The 18,061-nt window shown below is 34.9% G+C and overlaps 3 protein-coding genes across 3 annotated transcripts in view; 2 read left to right on the top strand and 1 right to left on the bottom strand.

Annotated features, from left to right (window-relative positions):
- LOC121962438 (sterile alpha motif domain-containing protein 9-like) overlaps positions 1-5,634 on the top strand; it is a 28,264-nt gene extending 22,630 nt beyond the window's left edge. The window contains exon 10 of the mRNA XM_042512694.1: positions 5,418-5,634. Coding sequence (XP_042368628.1) covers positions 5,418-5,634 — 217 coding nt within the window. The remainder of the gene's footprint in view (positions 1-5,417) is intronic.
- Positions 5,635-5,722: 88 nt separating this feature from the next.
- Positions 5,723-8,865, top strand: LOC121962437 (NACHT, LRR and PYD domains-containing protein 1 homolog). Its single transcript, XM_042512693.1, has 5 exons — positions 5,723-5,962; positions 6,652-6,780; positions 7,558-7,681; positions 7,864-7,899; positions 8,584-8,865. The coding sequence occupies exons 1-5, from the start codon at positions 5,723-5,725 to the stop codon at positions 8,850-8,852; spliced, it is 798 nt and encodes a 265-aa protein (XP_042368627.1). The 3' UTR covers positions 8,853-8,865.
- A 1,547-nt stretch (positions 8,866-10,412) lies between these two features.
- mrpl48 (mitochondrial ribosomal protein L48) lies at positions 10,413-17,732 on the bottom strand. The gene is made up of 8 exons (XM_042512512.1): positions 17,545-17,732; positions 15,692-15,750; positions 14,553-14,584; positions 14,296-14,375; positions 13,230-13,399; positions 12,013-12,115; positions 11,825-11,914; positions 10,413-10,698 (listed from the first exon to the last, which is right to left on the bottom strand). Exons 1-8 carry the CDS (start codon positions 17,563-17,565, stop codon positions 10,621-10,623), a joined length of 633 nt encoding a protein of 210 aa, XP_042368446.1. The 5' UTR covers positions 17,566-17,732; the 3' UTR covers positions 10,413-10,620.
- Between the last annotated feature and the right edge of the window lie 329 nt (positions 17,733-18,061).

Here is an 18,061-nt window from a genome sequence, read left to right as displayed (position 1 = left end):
TTTGGCTCTTTTTGCAACTTTCTTTGCTATGGCGTATCTTGGCAGGCTATTCTCTAAGCTGTTTCCAGTTGTTTTCAACAGTTTTTGGGACGTGTCACATTTTGACACACATTTTTGCCTTACTATAGCCTTGGATTTTTGGTCATTTTTTCGACATGCCAGATTCTGCATTTGTTGCCTATTTTTGCAACTTTCTTTGCTATGGCGTGTTTTAGCAGGCTATTCTAAGCTGTTTCCAGGTGTTTTCAACAGTTTTTGCGACGTGTCAAATTTTGACATTTTTGCCTTACTATAGCCTTGGATTTTTGGTCATTTTTTCGACATGCCAAATTATGATGATTTTTTTGGCTCTTTTTGCAACTTTCTTTGCTATGCTATGGCGTGTTTTGGCAGGCTATTCTAAGCTGTTTCCATTGTGTTTTCAACAGTTTTTGGGACGTGTCAAATTTTGACACACATTTTTGCCTTACTATAGTCTTGGATTTTTGGTCACATTTTTTCGACATGCCAGATTCTGCATTTTTTTGCCTATTTTTGCAACTTTCTTTGCTATGGCGTGTTTTAGCAGGCTATTCTAAGCTGTTTCCAGGTGTTTTCAACAGTTTTTGCGATGTGTCAAATTTTGACATTTTTGCCTTACTATAGTCTTGGATTTTTGGTCACATTTTCGACATGCCAAATTATGATGTTTTTGGGCTCTTTTTGCAACTTTCTTTGCGATGGCGTGTCTTGGCAGTCTATTCTAAGCTGTTTCCAATTGTTTTCAACAGTTTTTGGGATGTCACATTTTGACATTTTTGCCTTACTATAGCCTTGGATTTTTGGTCACATTTTCGACATGCCAAATTATGATGTTTTTGGCTCTTTTTGCAACTTTCTTTGCTATGGCGTGTTTTTAGGCTATTCTAAGCTGTTTCCAATTGTTTTCAACAGTTTTTGGGACGTGTCAAATTTTGACACACATTTTTGCCTTACTATAGTCTTGGATTTTTGGTCACATTTTCGACATGCCAAATTATGATGTTTTTGGCGCTTTTTGCAACTTTCTTTGCTATGGCGTATCTTGGCAGGCTATTCTAAGCTGTTTCCAGTTGTTTTCAACAGTTTTTGGGACGTGTCACATTTTGACACACATTTTTGCCTTACTATAGCCTTGGATTTTTGGTCATTTTTTCGACATGCCAGATTCTGCTTTTTTGCCTATTTTTGCAACTTTCTTTGCTATGGCGTGTTTTAGCAGGCTATTCTAAGCTGTTTCCAGGTGTTTTCAACAGTTTTTGCGATGTGTCAAATTTTGACATTTTTGCCTTACTATAGCCTTGGATTTTTGGTCATTTTTTCGACATGCCAAATTATGATGTTTTTGGCTCTTTTTGCAACTTTCTTTGCTATGGCGTGTTTTTAGCAGGCTATTCTAAGCTGTTTCCAATTGTTTTCAACAGTTTTTGGGGTGTCAAATTTTGACATTTTTGCCTTACTGTAGTCTTGGATTTTTGGTCATTTTTTCGACATGCCAAATTATGATGTTTTTGGCTCTTTTTTGCAACTTTCTTTGCTATGGCGTATCTTGCAGGCTATTCTAAGCTGTTTCCAGTTGTTTTCAACAGTTTTTGGGACGTGTCAAATTTTGACACACATTTTTGCCTTACTATAGTCTTGGATTTTTGGTCATTTTTTCGACATGCCAGATTCTGCTTTTGTTGCCTTTTTTGCAACTTTCTTTGCTATGGCGTGTTTTAGCAGGCTATTCTAAGCTGTTTCCAGGTGTTTTCAACAGTTTTTGCGATGTGTCAAATTTTGACATTTTTGCCTTGCTATAGCTTAGATTTTTGATCATTTTTTCGACATGCCAAATTCTGCTTTTTTTGGCTCTTTTTGCAACGTTCTTTGCGATGGGTGTATCTTGGCAGGCTATTCTAAGCTGTTTCCAGTTGTTTTCAACAGTATTTGGGACGTGTCACATTTTGACACACATTTTTGCCTTACTATAGCCTTGGATTTTTGGTCATTTTTTCGACATGCCAAATTTTCATGTTTTTTTTTTTTTTGCAACTTTCTTTGCAATGGCGTATCTTGGCAGGCTATTCTAAGCTGTTTCCAATTGTTTTCAACAGTTTTTGGGACGTGTCACATTTTGACACACATTTTTGCCTTACTATAGTCTTGGATTTTTGGTCACATTTTCGACATGCCAAATTATGATGTTTTTGGCTCTTTTTGCAACTTTCTTTGCTATGGCGTGTTTTAGCAGGCTATTCTAAGCTGTTTCCAATTGTTTTCAACAGTTTTTGGGAGGTGTCAAATTTTGACATTTTTGCCTTACTGTAGTCTTGGATTTTTGGTCATTTTTTCGACATGCCAAATTATGATGTTTTTGGCTCTTTTTGCAACTTTCTTTGCTATGGCGTATCTTGTCAGGCTATTCTAAGCTGTTTCCAGTTGTTTTCAACAGTTTTTGGGACGTGTCAAATTTTGACACACATTTTTGCCTTACTATAGTCTTGGATTTTTGGTCATTTTTTCGACATGCCAAATTCTGCTTTTTTTGGCTCTTTTTGCAACTTTCTTTGCAATGGCGTATCTTGGCAGGCTATTCTAAGCTGTTTCCAATTGTTTTCAACAGTTTTGGGACGTGTCACATTTTGACACACATTTTTGCCTTACTATAGCCTTGGATTTTTGGTCATTTTTTCGACATGCCAAATTCTGCTGTTTTGGGCTCTTTTTGCAACTTTCTTTGCCATGGTGTTTCTTGGTTGGCTATTCTAAGCTGTTTCTAGTTGTTTTCAACAGTTTTTGCAACGTGTCAAATTTTGACATTTTTGCCTTACTACTATAGCCTTGGATTTTTGGTCATTTTTTCGACATGCCAAATTATGATGTTTTGGGCTTTTTTTGCAACTTTCTTTGCGATGGCGTATTTTGGCAGGCTATTCTAAGCTGTTTCCAGTTGTTTTCAACAGTTTTTGGGAGGTGTCAAATTTTGACATTTTTGCCTTACTATAGCCTTGGATTTTTGGTCATTTTTTTGACATGCCGAATTTTTGTGTTTGGGGCTTTTTTTGCAACTTTCTTTGCTATGGTGTGTCTTGGCAGGTTATTCTAAGCTGTTTCCAGTTGTTTTCAACAGTTTTTGGGACGTGTCAAATTTTGACATTTTTGCCTTACTATAGCCTTGGATTTTTGGTCATTTTTTCGACATGCCAGATTCTGCATTTGTTGCCTATTTTTGCAACTTTCTTTGCTATGGCGTGTTTTAGCAGGCTATTCTAAGCTGTTTCCAATTGTTTTCAACAGTTTTTGGGACGTGTCAAATTTTGACACACATTTTTGCCTTACTATAGTCTTGGATTTTTGGTCACATTTTCGATATGCCAAATTCTGTTGTTTTGGGCTCTTTTTGCAACTTTCTTTGCAATGGCGGGGTGTTTTAGCAGGCTATTCTAAGCTGTTTCCAGGTGTTTTCAACAGTTTTTGGGACGTGTCAAATTTTGACATTTTTGCCTTACTATAGCCTGGATTTTTGGTCATTTTTTCGACATGCCAGATTCTGCATTTGTTGCCTATTTTTGCAACTTTCTTTGCTGTGGCGTGTTTTAGCAGGCTATTCTAAGCTGTTTCCAATTGTTTTCAACAGTTTTTGGGACGTGTCAAATTTTGACACACATTTTTGCCTTACTATAGTCTTGGATTTTTGGTCACATTTTCGATATGCCAAATTCTGTTGTTTTGGGCTCTTTTTGCAACTTTCTTTGCAATGGCGTGTTTTAGCAGGCTATTCTAAGCTGTTTCCAGGTGTTTTCAACAGTTTTTGCGATGTGTCAAATTTTGATTTTTTTGCCTTACTATAGCCTTAGATTTTTGGTCATTTTTTCGACATGCCAAATTCTGCTTTTTTTGGCTCTTTTTGCAACTTTCTTTGCCATGGTGTTTCTTGGTTGGCTATTCTAAGCTGTTTCCAGTTGTTTTCAGCTGTTTTTGTGATGTGTCAAATTTTGACATTTTTGCCTTACTATAGTCTTGGATTTTTGGTCATTTTTTTGACATGCTGAATTCTGCTGTTTTGGGTTCTTTTTGCAACTTTCTTTGCGATGGCGTGTTTTAGCAGGCTATTCTAAGCTGTTAGAATAGCCTGCAGTTTCCAGTTGTTTTGACCAGTTTTTGAGACATGTCAAATTTTGACATTTTTGCCTTACTATAGTCTTGGATTTTTGGTCATTTTTTTCAACATGCCATATTCTGCTTTTTTGGGGTCTTTCTGCAACTTTCTTTGCTATGGCGTGTTTTAGCAGGCTATTCTAAGCTGTTTCCAAGTGTTTTCAACAGTTTTTTCGATGTGTCAAATTTTGACATTTTTGCCTTACTATAGTCATGGATTTTTGGTCCTTTTTTCGACATGCCAAATTCTGCTGTTTTGGGTTCTTTTTGCAACTTTCTTTGCTGTGGTGTGTCTTGGAAGGCTATTCTAAGCTGTTTACAGCTGTACAAAATTCATTAAAATATCATTAAAATGAGGGTGACCTATAGCTCACCTGGTAGAGTGAATGTGCTCCCTGCGTCGTCCTTTGCAGCAGCTCAAGGTCATTCCCCCTCTGTCCTCTCACTTTCCTGTTACTCACCAGCTTTACTATAAAAAGACATAAAACTAATCAGAGAAAATATCATTAAAAGAAATTATTGAATAGTATACCACTAAAATTGCTTTTAACAATTCTAGTATAATAGGGCATCCTAAAAGTCATAAATTGAGTATGCTATTAAAAAAAATGTTACGGTACACCAAGACATAAAAAATGATAGGAAACAAAGTCATAGTATAGTATGCAGTCAAATATGTTAACAAATTCAAATTCAAACAATCTGAAATGTTATTGTACAGTATGGAATAAAACTGACATTTTTAGGCAGTTTAATAATTAGTCAGTTTCATTCTCGGTAGCTGACATTTGATAAACTACCATGCTAATCCTTTAATTTAAATTTTACATTTTTAAATCTGAATCTAAATCAAATCTGTTAAAATAGCTTAAGTACACTTATTGTCAAAACGTTATTGTCTTCGGAATCAGGACATCATGGATTGGACTGAATTTGAACCTGTCGTCAAGACAGTGGATGAGGTTAAAAATACAAATGTCATCATCACATGTTCTTGAAATCATTCTGAACCAGTTTTCTTGTGTAATTAAAACAAAACTCAGCTTCTAGGAGCACTTTCCCTTGAAAAATGAAGTATCTGTATGTATGAACTATCAGATATTACTTGTGTGTATCTATAACTACAGTTTCCTGATTTGCCTTACTATGACAAAATGCCACAAAATTGAATCACAAATTAATTTTAGGTGACAATAATCAGCAAAATTAAGTATTTCAGTGTGTGTCCAAACCCATTTGTATTCACCTTCATTTCTTAGCCTCCAGTCTGACGCAGGTCGCTTTGAGTGCAGCGTGTCTGCCCTGCGCTGGGTTTGTAAGGAAAAGGTCAGCTTCAAATACCAGTTCTGCTCATGGGAGGACCACAGCGAGAGGCCTTCGTGCATTGGTTACATGCCAGCAGGACCCTTACTGGACATCACGGTCATAGCTGGGAAGTTTGAGGGTCCATCTGCCACACTGGATCTGTGTCGGTGAGATGTCATCAGCATTTTACAAAAGACATATGCATCTCTTTTTCCCATCACCACAATTGTGCACTTTTTTTGCAGATCACAGCTCCAAAATGTCAGACATGTTTGCGGTTCTGCATATTGATACCTGTGGAGATTTTCTGGAAGTGTTTGAAGTGACATCGTCCCACGTCAAGTTAATCCAGCCAGTCTTCTCCCCGCGACTGGTCATGATCCGAAAGATACTCGGCTTGCCTGTGAAAGTTTTCTACGACGTGTGGATATACATGACAATCCAATCTGCCCTCACATTACACATTTACCTGGTGCCACCCGATAAAGCTTTGAAAAAGGTTTCTCTATTTTCATTTGTCACAGTAATTCTTTTTTCTTTCAATTACAAAATGGAATTTAAGGAAGCCCTAAGCATTCATACATTCACTTTTTCCCCCCTCGGTTTTCTTGAGATAATGGGATAATATTCTCGACATTCCTGATGTAACGACGTAATTAACTTGAGATCTCAACATTAAAAAAAAACAGTGCCGTAATATAGTAGGGTATTCATCGAAATCATAGCCAAAACCCGACATACACCTCTTGTAAGGTTAACATTCAATTATTAATTTCTTTAAAAAATATTTCAGAGTAGAAAGCATAAAAGCGCAAAACAAACTTAGCTTATATCTTATATATCCAGCTTATCTACATAAGTGTCAAGAGCATCTGTCAGTCAGCATTGCATGACATGTCACACGTGATGGAAATCTCAGACCTTTCACATTTAACTTATCTCGAGATCTCAAATTAATTGTCATTATGTTGGGAAAACGCAGTTTCGGTACATTGAGAAACGTATCCTGTTATCTCAGAGAAAAAAGCAGGAAAAATGTTTTTATGGTTAGGGCTTCTGTAGTACCTAAAAACAGCACAGTTTAAATATCATATTTCTGTTACCTGGTAAAAGCAACAGAAACATTGAGACTAAAAAAACAAATGTTGGCTAGTTTGGGTTTTAGTAACATTTTTTTGTTTTTCACAGGAAGTGGAAAAACAGCATTACTCCCGTGGATACTTAAAAATGTTAAAACCAGGCCCAGACAAGCCCATGCTTTTGGGAAGTAATTTCTCCCTCACAACAGACAAGGCGGACGCGAAGATTCAACCAAGCGTATGTTTTAACTATTTAACTATCATTGGCTCTGTGTTTTAATAGGTTATTTGATGGAAGCACATGATGTGTTCAAGGACCACCAGCATTTTGAAAATCTAAAAAAATCTGTTTTTACTTCTTCTGGCTATGAATTTTTTTTAAAAAAAAAATTGGCAATATAAATAAAGTTTTTTTTTTTTTTTAAAAAAAAGCCTTTAAAACTCAGTTACAAATTTGGTGGTTCTCAGGGTTAGGCTCAGGTATTCAGAAATCCCAATGGTATTTTTTTAAATTAAATAAATATATGTGCTCTTCTTTCTACTAAAGTCATGATATGTAGTGCACAGCAGGCACCACCACAGCTCAGTCTCTCTCTGCTGGTAGAACAGACAGCTGAGCTGAACGCCACAACATCTAGTGGTGGAGGGATTAGTTACAGAACTGTAAACAGCCGGCAGCCAGCATTAGCAGAGAGAGACCGATGGGAATAACGGCATTTGTTTTTACATCTAACTTGGGTAATTAAGTATTTATTTCGACCAAAAAGGAGAATTAAAATCATAAAGTAACAAACATGATATAAGTTAGCAAATAAAGATTAAAATATTAACGAGGAACGTGTGCTCAAAGCAATTTCCGGTTAATGCAGGAGAGTATGTTTATGTTTACATTTTAACAGCTTTTCAGGCTGGTGTCAAGTATCACTGCAAATGTGTCAAGTAAAAGATAATTCCAAATTGAAAGTATCAACTGCAACAAAGTTTTGAACTCCATTTGTTCCACTATGTTTTTTAGACACGAGAGCTCAGATATGACAGCACAAATCAATTTGAGGTGTTCATTAGAAACGCAGATGACGACTTTACCCTCAAGCTCAAAAGTGAGAAAAACACTACCTGGACCTGTTCCATTTACAAAGGTTAGTGTTTTTTAAAATATTTTAAACCAATTAATCTGCACAACATTTGTCTTGTTTAGCTAAATATGCACAATTATCAGACCTAAATGCCATGTGTGTTGACAATGGAACAACGGAACAAATATGAAATCAGCTAAATTTCCATTAACCGACCAGCCTTGTGCCCTGTTTTTTTATTTTAGAGGACTACCAAAGTCAAAGCCCTGATCATGAACAAGGTAAGTTAAGAAAAACAGGATTAGAGCCACAGAAGGCAATGCGAGCATTTTGATGATTGTTTATCAATTAATTGAGAAGCAAAAAAAATGTCTCAAAAATAATTTATAATGTTCATTATTATATTCTGATGTTTGGCTGAGGTATATAACTCTACTTTAAATGCATTTTTAATCGTGATCTTGATTTCTTATAATATTTTTAGCTATTGCGATAAAAAAATTGCTTGTGTAATTAAAATAGATTAACAATTCAAAATTTTGTTAACATCTTAAAAGTCCAGTGTGTAGGATTTAAGGGGATAAACTGGTAGGAATTTAATATAATACAAAAAGCATGATTTCTGTGATTAAAAATTACATGAAAATAAGAGTTGTGTTTTTGTTAACTTAGATTTAAAAAAGAGATTTCTCTCACTCTCTGCAGAAAATTCAGCTCCAGGTAAAAATTGCAAAAAGAAATTTTGAGTGGAATTTGAATGTTTGTAGGTCAGTTTTCGCTTTAAGCAGAGAACTGGACTCCTTAAAATTAGAGCAGAGAATGATAAATGATTTATATTGCGGCCTCGGACACCATTACTCCTCCTTGCTCTTAACATTTTTTTTTTTTTTTTATAAATATGACCATTAAAACTTCTAGTGTTCACCGATTGTCTGCTCTGCTTTTATTTTCCATGGCTGCCTCAGGTCAGCATTTCGTGGATCGCCATCGGACAGCTCTGATTAACCGAGTGACCGACACAGACGCCGTCTTGGACAAGCTCCTGCATAAAGAGTTGATCTCAAATGAGAGGTACGACGCCATTAGAGCTTTAACAACTACACAAGACCAAATGAGGGACATTCTCAGGTGTGTGACTGCAGCCGGCACCCAGGGAAAAGACGCGCTCTATGAAATCCTGAAAAGGATGAGGAGTATGAGGCCTCTCGTTAGGGAGCTCGAGGGATCTCAGTGAAGAAGGAAAATGAAGTGGCTTTAATATTTTTTATAGAAGTTAAGCCAAATCTGACTATAGGAACTATGTTTTTTTTCCTTCTGCAAAAAGTCCTTTTTGGCATATAAGTTTTTCACAATTATTTATTAAAAGTTTTGTATAACGTAAATGTTAAAAAAGGGATATTGATCCCAAACATTAAACTGGATATTTAAAATCAATCACAAATTAGACTCAATAATTATTAATCAATGACGATATTTTATGAAACGAAGGTAATGTGGAAGTTTTGGAGTTTTGTTGTTTGTTTTTTGCTGCATCCTATTAGCCAAAACATGTACTGATAGATGCGACTTTAAGAAAGTAGGAGCAGATATTAAATTATTTTATTAAAATTACGCAATAATGTTTTTTTAATCACTCAGAAATATGACTATAGATTTGTATGATAATGCTTTTGAATGCAAATATGTGAATTATTTTTGATCGTATCACTGATTCAATTTCTGTCCTTATCTTGAACTGTTGCTGCAAAAACAACAAATATATATATATATACATATTTAGATTTGTTTTCTACAGATTTATTTTACATGTTTGTGTGTGGAACAGAAAATGTTTTTACTACGTTCCTTTGCCAAAAGATTTACTTATTTTCATAATATTCCTGCATGTATTGCTATTAGAAAAAAAAAACATATTTTAATGTTCCATCTTTTTTTGCCTGTGTTTTTTCTCTTTTAAATAAACGGTAAACCTGATTACTGTTGTATTTCACATTTTTGGCCTCAGCTCTCTCAAAGTACACATAAAAACCTAAAACGAGTTATTCAAAGGGCGGCTGAAGAAGCAAAAAAACAGAAGGTCACACCAAAATCAAAAATACACATTTTTCCTCTCATCTGTAGTGTTGTTTATCAATCTACATTGTTTGCGTGAGTTGCCGAGTCTTGGAGATATTTTCATTCTTTCTAATATATTGAAACTAGGTGGCTTGTGGTGCTAAAACCGCCAAAAAAAGTGTTAAATAAAATAAACAGTATGTCTCATTCAACCAAACCACTGCACAGAGGGAAGCGTGCATCTTCTGCTAGTTCACAGCTCAGCCATTAATATTTAAATCTCGCCATGAGCACGAGATTCTCGTGCACGCGTCCCTCTGCGCCATGATTCGGCCATCAGGTATAGTTTGGTCAAAAACTACAAGAAACTGCTCACAACAAGGTCTGAGGATTATTTTGAGTAACCAGTTCATGATTTCTGGAAAGAGACATTACTAATGAGTTAATGAGTTTCTCAGATGCTTTTGTTTTTGGGTTTTTTTTGCGGTTTAAGCACCACAAGCTGAGCGTCATCTACTTCCATGGTGTCTCAGAGAAGACAGACATCTCTACGACTGATATCGTCAACACTGCGACTAACACCGAAACAATCGAAAATGATAAATAGTACCACAGTTAAGAGGAAAAATATGTATTTTTGATTTTGGGATGAACTGACCTTTTAAGAGTATATATTCAATACCTGTGCACTCTAAAAACAAAACAAACCTGAAGCATTAACGACGACAATGTCTTACTTTGGAAAAAATATGCCGGCTTTATTTTTTAAGAGGTTAACAAAAGAAATCAAATATGAGTTGTGAACAGTTTTTTGAATGCAAATGACCCTTTTTACATGATTCAGTTAGGGTGTATCAGGGAATAAATATACAAAAACAAACACATAATCGAGGTGTAATGTGCCACATACAGTTTTTGAAGCTCGGGAGGTCAAACTTGGGAACGTCCTATTGTTTCATCTTACTGAGAAGCCCCTCCAGCTCTGGACGACTCTTGAACCGAGCCAGGTAATCGGCCTCGGTGTGCTGAGGACAGGGGAGAGGAGATCATTACTGAAATGTTAACCCTTTAAACTTAAGAAAATTGACTTGATTTCTTTTATAAAAAAAAAAACATGGGAAAGAGGCTTCTTAGGACAACTTAAGAAAACATGAGCTAAAAATTTGCAAAAAAATGGAGAAAACTACAAAAAATGATTTGAAATTTTGACCGTAAAAAACCCCATAAAAGCATGTAAAGTGACTGAAAAATAATTAATATTCTGCGAAATAATTTTAAATATTTAATTATGATAATGATTACTATGATTTTAAATATGTAATTATGACAATTATAAATATGTTTTCTTGAGGAAAAAAAATCACTTGAAAATAAGGAGAAAAAATCAAACATACAAATGTGAAGTGCTTATAAATAATTACTATTCTGCAAAATAATTTTAAATATTTAACTATGATTGTGACTGCTATGTTTTTATATATGTAATGATGAAAATTATAAAAATGGTTTTCCGGGGGGAAAATGATTTGAAAATTAGAAGAAGAAAAAAACACACACGGAAAGTGCTTAAAAATAATTAGAATTCTGTGAAATAATTTCTAATATTTAATTTTGATAATGATTGCTATGATTTTTAATATGTAATTATGATAATTATAAATATGGTTTTCTGCAGATAACAAAAATCACTTGAAATTTAGAAGAAAAAAACCTGCATGTTTCTGGCATTACTCGTTACATCGTTCATGTATTGATGACGTTTCTTTAAATGCGAAAAGGTGTTTCTGCTTTTGGTACATCAGAAAAACAAAAATCAATATTTAATGATAATAAAGACAGATATGAACAGTAGTTACAGTACAGGTTTAATCTTTTAAGTGTTATCCTAATTTGGAAATTGTAGAAAAATATCTCTGATTATATTTAAAGTTTTGCCTGTTTTTTCATAATCCCATACATTTTCCCTCTATCGCATACATCCAGCCGTTACTGAAGCCAACTGACAATTAACCCTGAATTAATTTAACTTGAATTCTCACACAGGTAAACAAAGCGGGAAAATAAATTAATGGATTACCAAAAGGATTTAAATAAGTCTGATTTTTCACATCTTTTCTCAGATCGTGCTTTAGGGCGACAAAGCTAACTCACCTCCATCACAGAGAGCTGGACTCCCTCCGGCTGATTCTTCAGAACGACGTCCATGAAAACGGGACACACTGTGGTGTCTAGAAAGCTCAACTAGACAAACAGATAAATAACAAGAGTCAGCGGTCGGCTCCTCAGACAAAGCGTGCAGCGACTGAGTGAAAGGGAAACTGAGAGCGGCTCAGTTTTACCTGGACGACTCGCTCGTGCGTCTTCAGGACGGCGTCCACGTACATCTTGGTGCCCTGCTCCTGCATCAGCATGACCTCGGTGCTCTTGGTTGGTAAAGCGTAGCTGCGTGTGAAAAACCAATTTTTTTTTAAAAAGTGCTGCAAAAATGACACATCAAGGATTTGAAGGTTTGTGACTTCTGCTTAAATCAGTTTTGTTTGTGAAAATGTTTCATTGGATGACAAACATCCACACAGAAAGCATCAAGTATGCACTAAAGAAAAAAAACGCTGTTTTTATGCATTTACACTATTATGATCTCAGAATTATGAGAAGTTTTTTAATTAGAAAAAAATGGCCAATTTCTCTGAATTGTGAAGATAATCGTCTCAAGACTTATTCTGCTTAATCTGCTCTGAAATAATGAGATTGTTATCTGAAATATACGAGAAAACCTTTGAGGAAAATAAATTCTGTTTGTTTTTCGAAATACACAAGATTATTATTTCAGTGTTATGAGAAAAGGTTTTGGGGAAAATATTCAGCTCTTTTTTTGAATGAATGACATCATTCGTGAGAAAGATCTTATTTTTCTGAATAAACGATTTTTTGGGAGGGGGAATCTGCTCTTTTTGAATTAACAAGATTATTATCTCAGAATTATGAGAAAACTTTTCATTCACTTCGTTCACTCACTTTTCAAAAAATATGGTTTATTATTCTGAAGTAACAAGACATTTATGTCGTACGCTTTTTTCTGAATCATCGAGATCATTTTCTAAACATTATGAGAAAAATCTGCCCTTTTCTTTTTATTACCAACATTATCACACAGTTGTTTTTCTGAATTAACAAAAATATCATGAGAAAACTTTTCAAGGGGAAAAAAAGTCTGGCCTATTATTCAGAATAAACAAGATAATTATCTCAGTTTTTTTTCTGAATTAACGAGATAATTTCCCCGTATTATGAGACAAAGTTTGTGGGGAGGAATTCTGCCCTTTTTCTACATTAACAAGATTATTATCCCAGAATTGTTAGAAAACGTGATGAAAAAAAGGTGTTGTTTTTCTGAATTAACAAAATTATCATCCCGGAATAATGAGAAAAGTAGACATAACCAATTCCTTAAACATATCCTCCGGTGTTACCTTCTAACATCACGGTAAAAAATAAATCAAATAATATAATAATACTTAGAAATACAGTTGTGTTGTTTTTTTTTGAATGAGCTCACCTTTCTGCCACTTCGATGCCGAGCCGATTGCAGAGGTTGTGGACGAACTTTGCGTAATGCTCCACCAGCGTCATGTCATAACCCGAAACTGTCACGTTCAGAGTGCCGAACGCCGTATCTGTCTGCGGTAGGATCGTCTTCATCTGGTGTTTGTCTTTCTTTTTCTTTAACTAAAAACAACAACAACAAAAAAACACGTTATTTTACAGCACTTAACATCTACAGCCTCATTAAAACCAGTCATTGAATCTTCTTAGTCCCTGTTGGACAAACTCTAGAAATCAAATTTAAAATCTGAGGTCTGACTTAACAGATCATATCGAGTCGTTTGCTTTGTGGTTCAGACGAGGACGCACTTAAAATCCCTGATCATTACGTCCTAAATGTAAACTCTTCTAATCAATAAATGAGCTAAAAGTGTTGATTTATTCAAACAAACTGCATCAAAACGAATATTTTTTACACTTTCTGGAACAGCGACTATTTAACCCTTCAGTGAGCCACAGCCTGTGAAGAGTCGAGTGTTTTGGGGATTTTGGGGATGAGGAAACACTCGTCAAGAGCCGGAAATAAAATGAGACAATTTCATGAATCTCTTTTCAGAAGAATTTCTGTCCTCTCACAGTTTAAAAGTTTTAAAGTGTTGGTTTTTTTTGTTAGTTTTGCCTTTTATTTGTAAAAACTTTTTCAGCATTGGCGGATTAAGACGCGAGCACTGTAATTTCCATGTTTTTACAGGTGGATTATAGGTGGGTGTTTGTATAGGACACACCCCTTTAGTGTGTCGTTTCATTTCATTTTTTGGAAAAGTGAACAAGAGCACAGATTATGACATTTCTATGAAGCCAGATCGACGCCACAAGGTTCGTTAATTTGAAAAAATAAACACATTTGATTGAAAAATATAAAATTTGAAACTAAAAGTTCAAGTTCTGATCTTGGATTATAAAAAAAAATAATAATAAATAAAAATAAGTGTGGGAAATAATTTTTATTTAATTCTGACATTCTGTTGAATAAATTATTTCTCTTAAAATTTTCAATATTGTGGTTTTAAGAGCCTTACCGGTTCTTTAGCTATAAGATGTCTCCACCTCCCAATCCCATGGGTTGGCATGGATTTGTATTGTCTCTCCTGTAAAGAAGCTGTGGATTTAAAGAAAACTTGTCAGTTTAAATACACGTCGTGTAAACAAATGCTTCTCATCTACGTATGTGCAAGACAAATCTAACAGGTGAGAGTTTTTTTGGTAGCAGTAAAACACAAATATTATATTTTACATGCTAAAGTGTTGCAGTCACAGAGATCTTTTAAAGACTTACCCCAAACAGGATGCTGGATGGACGTCGTGGCCCTTTAAAGTATTATCCAGAAACACAATTAGAAATAGATTAGATAAATTAGATTAGAGAAAATCCATTTCACTAATATTTTTTCATGACCATTTTTGAAAGGAAAAAAAAGGAAAAAAATCTGCATTCTTGCAACTATGCAGATCAAAATCAATCTCATTTGCAAGTAAATAAATTGATTTTACACCAACTAAGCAGTCTGTGGAAAAACGCAGCAACATTGCTTAAAAGAAGTTTAACTATTGTAACTATTTGACAGAGAAAATCGAGGTAAATTTTAAAATAAAACAACTGTACTGCACAGTTTTTGTGTGATTACTCTCATGTTTTTGATTTAACAGCATATAAAGTGATTTAGATTGTCGAGCTAAATGTTTGACAATCAGATGACGTTTCAGAGCAGATACCGATTATTAGTACTTAATGAGATCGAAAACTGACATTTGGAACCAGTATGCATTTACAATAAAAATGACAATCTTTCTGTCAATATTTAGAGTCTGGAATATAACAAACTCCAACTCAAAATTTTGTTTAAATGCCTTTAGCAAATGTTAAATCAAAACTGAAACTTTCATCATATACAGCAACTTCTTTATAAAGTAAAATAAAATGTTTTTTTTTTTTTTAAAAAAAACCCATTTTTAAAAATGAATTTAAAAAATAGCTCCATGAGGTTTCATAAAGTAAATGTTGCTCCCATGCTGACACTTTCTTTGCACTTTTTTATTAATTCATTTTATCAGCAATCATTAAAATAAAACACTGATAAAGAAATTCAGCAAAATGCCCAATATCGGCCCCAATAATCTGCCAGGCTGATAATATGCTGACCTTTTATTTACAAACGCTCAGATCATCCGTCCACACTATTTTTACACAGTCGAACTTGCTGCAAAAAATTTTGTCAAAACAGACAGCAAATAACACTAAACGTGCAAAAACAATCCTCAAATTTGTACTAAAATACTTAAAGTTTTAAGTTAAAATGTACACTTTTTAATTTGGGGTTATATGATTCTAACAATCACACCCTTAATATCAGTATCGCCTTCAGTTTAGCCAAAATGAAGTATCAGAATGAAAAAAACAGCAATGCAAAGACTTACCGGCATAATGTAAGTGCTTGATTCAACACAAACGCCTGTTGTGCAGCCGTCACCTGCACCTGGACGAAACAGAATAACATCAGCTTCTATATTTACAACATAAATGTCTCAAATTCATAGCAGAATATGCAAAATATATAGTCATTTGGTGTCACTGGGATGTCAACTTGTGCAGTGATAAAAAACTGTGATATTGCACTCATTATTGTATTTTTGAAGTTTTATTTAAATAATGTTGGAAGAAGAAATGTCTTTTATTTCTTTATTTACCAGGCAATTTGTTGCCTTTTAGTAGAATACTGAAAGCAGCAGAAAACTGAGTATACTTTGATGTTTATCTATCGCAAGCAATGTCATTATTGCAATATTCAACACTATTAAATATTGACCAGTTATCCACCCTGCCACTAAAACTCCTCACACTGCCGCTGAGGAAATAAAGAACTCATGGAAAGTTACACCTTTGTGGAAGAAGACATTTGCAACATGTGCATATAATGACAGCTGTCAAATGAGCAATGACAACAGAAAAGTGTCAGTGAGGGCCAGATTATCACTGAGATCAACTAGACGTTATAAGATTTTTTTTAAAAAATTCGAACCTTCAATAATGGAAGGTTCAAAGTTTAATGAAGCTTTTGTCATGCACGCAGGAGCAACAAATGTAATGTTTTCACAGGACCTGGTCAGTACAAACTAAAGTTTAAATGAGACATGTAGAATACAGCGATTTTGATTAAAAAATACTATTTCAAGCTTAGATTTGATTCAGAGTCTTGATGGTAGCTTAGGGACCGCCAGAATTGTGAAAATGTGACAATAATTTCTGTTTTACTTTCTCTTTTTTAGGAATCCATTTATAAAAAAAAAAGGTTTTCATATTCATTTGCTAGTTTAGAGGTTTTGATGGCATTTAAATAAAAACAAAATACAACCATTTAAAGTCCCTCCCTAAGCCAAATCAACAAAGAAAACTCTCCACCAGTACTTAACTCAAAAACATTTTTCGTTATTGACAGTTGCTCCATTGACAGTTTACCCTTTGTTTTTTGTTTTTTTTTTGTTTTGTATCATCGGGGTTCAAACACATTTTCATGGACAAAATTTTAAAACTTTTCCATGACTTTTCAAGGAGCCTTTTTTTTCTTGCCCCACTTGCCCAGCATGTCAGATTCAAACTGTATTTTTAAAACATTTTGGAAAAATGTCCAGAGTACTATATAATTATCATAATGCTATAATGAACATTGTTACACAATTATTATTATTTCAGATAATTCCCTTGTTGTTGTTTTTTTTTTGTTTTTGTTTTTTTTGCTAATTTTTAGGCAACTTTATTTATTTCTATTTGGGGGTAATTTCTTAAGTTCCTCATCGCCTTTTTTTAACAGTTTTTGAAAGAAATCGAGCCAGTTTGCTCATTTCAAAGGGTAATCATTCAATTACATTTCATTGGTTTTTACAAACCCAATGAGTTTTCTAGGCCTGGAAAAATTTAAAATTGTGAAATTTCACGACCTCCCCGGGTTTTCCATGACCGCGGGGACCCTGTATCATTGAATATTCAGTGTCTTTGTAAGTTTTTGACTAGTTGGTCGGACAAATGTGATTTCAAGACATCCATGTTTGAGACAACTCCGAAGAAACGCGCTACATCGAAAACCAAAAACCAGGGTTAGCTTAAGTTGAATCTGCGCAAATGCTCGCAAACACACACCGACAAAAAGGCTCAAAGTGCCTGTAACGTGTCGCACTAGTGTCCTCGCATGCAAAACACTGTGGAGTAAACATACCCAGCTATGACCTCTGACAGAAAACCAAACATTTGGCGAGAAAACAGAAAACAACGTTACCTTCCGGAGAACAGCGTTCATAGCTCGACCTCTGCTGTCTCCGCGTTAAGCGGAAAACACACGCTGGCTTTTTGCGGCGTGATTTAGTGAGTTAGCTTACATGTAAGGACAATTTTACAAACATTTCAGGTCACACGCTGCTGCTGCTAAACGCGGATGTGCTCACGGAGCTTACAGGAAGAAACTCCGTCCTCTTTTTATGTCCGTGTATTGAGTGGACGAAGAACAAACGTTCCGAGGCGCAATTTTCGATTCAAACGCAAGACCCGCCCTACTCTCCTTCTGATTGGCTAGTACTCGTCGTCTTCTGTGGTTGGATTGGTAGGTTAGGTAAGAGGCGTATGATTGGTCAGAATGTCACAATGAACCAATCAGAGGCCGTTTAAGACAGAGTAGGGCGGGTCATACTTCATATAGGCTCTCATTAAATAAGTTGCACATTTATATTAATTTTGAGTTAGATATTTCTGTTAAAATGTAAATGCTGTTGTTGACCCTTTGACCGTGTAATTACATA

Source organism: Plectropomus leopardus, chromosome 23 (assembly GCF_008729295.1).
Source record: "Plectropomus leopardus isolate mb chromosome 23, YSFRI_Pleo_2.0, whole genome shotgun sequence".
Classification (NCBI taxonomy): domain Eukaryota; kingdom Metazoa; phylum Chordata; class Actinopteri; order Perciformes; family Serranidae; genus Plectropomus; species Plectropomus leopardus.
Note: the sequence above shows the minus strand (reverse complement) of the source record. Positions and strands in the feature narration are given on the sequence as shown.